Source organism: Erithacus rubecula (assembly GCF_903797595.1).
Source record: "Erithacus rubecula genome assembly, contig: scaffold_652_arrow_ctg1, whole genome shotgun sequence".
NCBI lineage: Eukaryota > Metazoa > Chordata > Aves > Passeriformes > Muscicapidae > Erithacus > Erithacus rubecula.
In genome coordinates this window covers 50,319-52,815 of record NW_027635688.1, presented here as the reverse complement: position 1 = coordinate 52,815, position 2,497 = coordinate 50,319, and the positions used below count along the sequence as shown (strand labels likewise).

Sequence of the window (2,497 nt, the reverse complement as noted above, 5' to 3'; positions counted from 1 at the left end):
GAGCAACAATGTCTGCAGTGGGACAGGAAACTCACAGCTCATGGGAACAAACTTTGTGGCTGACTGCGGAGGTCACGACAAACCTGAGTGTTTTTCCTGGGGTCCCCCAGACATTGCTGGCCCCAGGGGCTGATGGCATTTGTGCTCACTCAGCTCCATCTCCCCACAGCAGCACCATGGGGCTGCTGACGCCTGCTCTGTGCAGTGCAAACAGGGGTTCCTGAGCCAGTGCTGCCGTGTCTGTGCCTGCAAGGATGCGACACCTGTGTGAGCTGGGGGAGAGGCCAGGGCTGCAGAGGGGGGATGTTGTTGGCAGGTGCATGAGGACGCTCTGGGACGCTGCCCTGGGCTGTCCAGCACAGTGGGGATGGATCAGCCCCTGCTCTGCTGCTCCTTGCTAGACTCTCTCTCTTTTCAGGGACCTTGCAGAGCACCAGCCATGCTGCTTGCCCCCAGCCTGCCCACAGCCAACTTGGGGCTGCTCAGAGGGGTTTTCTCTGCTCAGCATTGGCCTGGACAAATGTTGTGAAGAGAGCCTGGCCAAGGAGCCTGGAGCCCCCAGGCCCTGCCCTGAGGTGTCAGCGCTGCCCCAGCAGTGCCCATGGCCTGTCCCTGCTGCAGCCCCGGCACTGCCACCCCCAGGGCTGTGCCCAGCCCTGAGAGCACTCAGGCCCTGCAGCAACATGAGGAGCAGGAGGGCAGCAGAGCAGTGGCACGGGAGCAGCACTGGCAGCACCAAATGCTGCTGCTGCTGGGCACAGCTCCTGTGCCAGCACTGATCTGCCCCAGTTCTGCACACAGGCATTGCTGCTGCGGCTCCAGAGAAGGGAACATATTGGGGAACTCTAGTGAAAACTTTCCTTGGAGATCCTTTAGTACATTTATGGCCCCTGAGATCACAGGGTCTCATGGACACAGTCTCTGGCCACAGGGAATGTGGAGAGAAACAAAAGGATAATGGCAAAATAATGACATTTTTTAATGGAATATAATAGAAAAGCAGAACAACAGAAATAAACTCCAAAACCAAAACAACAAGAACTATGAAAAGCAACTTTTTTTTCAAGTGATTTGCAGAAATTTGCCAGCAGTTCAATGTTCCTAAAATCTTTGTGTCATCAGTCTCCACATTGCAGCCTTAAGATCCTGATTCCTCAGGCTGTAGATGAGGGGGTTCAGAGCTGGAGGCACCACTGAGTACAGAATTGACAGGGCCAGATCTAGGGATGGGGAGGAGACAGAAGGGGGCTTCAGGTAGGCTAATGTGGCAGTGCTGACAAACATGGAGACCACAGCCAGGTGAGGAAGGCAGGTGGAAAAGGCTTTGTGTCGTCCCTGCTCAGAGGGGATCCTCAGCACAACCCTGAAGATCTGCACATAGGAGAAAACAATAAACACAAAACAACCAAATGATAAACAGGCACTAACAGCAAGAAGCCCAAATTCCCTGAGGTAGGATTTGGAGCAGGAGAGTTTGAGGATATGTGGGATTTCACAAAAAAACTGGCCCAGGACATTGCCATGGCACAGGGGCAGGGAAAATGTATTGGCTGTGTGCAGCAGACCATTGAGAAAGGCACTGGCCCAGGCAGCTGCTGCCATGTGGGCACAAGCTCTGCTGCCCAGGAGGTTCCTGTAGTGCAGGGGTTTGCAGATGGACACGTAGCGGTCGTAGCACATGATGGTCAGGAGGGAAAGCTCTGTTGAAATGAAAAACACAAAGAAAAAAAGCTGGATGGCACACCCTGCATAGGAGATGTTCGTGGTGTTCCAGAGGGAATTGTGCATGGCTTTGGGCACAGTGGTGCAGATGGAGCCCAGGTCAGTGAGGGCCAGGTTGAGCAGGAAGAAGAACATGGGGGTGTGCAGGTGGTGGCCACAGGCTACGGCGCTGATGATGAGGCTGTTGGCCAGGAGGGCAGCCAGGGAGATGCCCAGGAAGAGGCAGAAATGCAGGAGCTGCAGCTGTCTTGTGTTTGCCAAAGGCAGTAGGAGGAAGTGGCTGATGGAGCTGCTGTTGGACATTTCTTCACTCTGGGCATTCTGCGTTGTTGAAAGAAGACTTTGACAGGGTGGGAACAAATTCTTTGAACCAATCCTACGAAATATTCTTTAGAATGCTTTCAAATTATCTTCTCATACTTTGGTATTAATTTGTAAAATTATTTTATTTTTGAGTTTATGGTTTTGCTGCTGAGTTGCTCGCTCAAATTCAGCATTGCACTCAGCCAGAGCTTTTAGGATCCCTTCAGGATAAAAGGCCTCACTGTGCCCATGTGTAGTCAGACCTGCTGGTCCTACACATCTGACTTTTGCTCATTACCTCCTGATTTTACAGGGTTCTAACACATAAAAAAAAACCACATAAAATTTTGCTTTTTCAGACTCCAGTTTCAAAATTAATCTCCCTAAACCTCCACCTTCTTTCCTCTGCAAATAGACAAGGAGGCATATTTCAGGCTGGTGTGGCTCTCTACTGCCTGGTGTTGTGCCTACT

At 51.7% G+C, this 2,497-nt stretch overlaps 1 protein-coding gene across 1 annotated transcript; it reads right to left on the bottom strand.

Annotated features, from left to right (window-relative positions):
* Nucleotides 1-1,101: 1,101 nt before the first annotated feature.
* Nucleotides 1,102-2,025, bottom strand: LOC306816526 (olfactory receptor 14J1-like; the record flags this gene model as incomplete). Its single annotated transcript, XM_079332962.1, has 1 exon — nucleotides 1,102-2,025. The coding sequence occupies one exon, from the start codon at nucleotides 2,023-2,025 to the stop codon at nucleotides 1,102-1,104; it is 924 nt and encodes a 307-aa protein (XP_079189088.1).
* Between the last annotated feature and the right edge of the window lie 472 nt (nucleotides 2,026-2,497).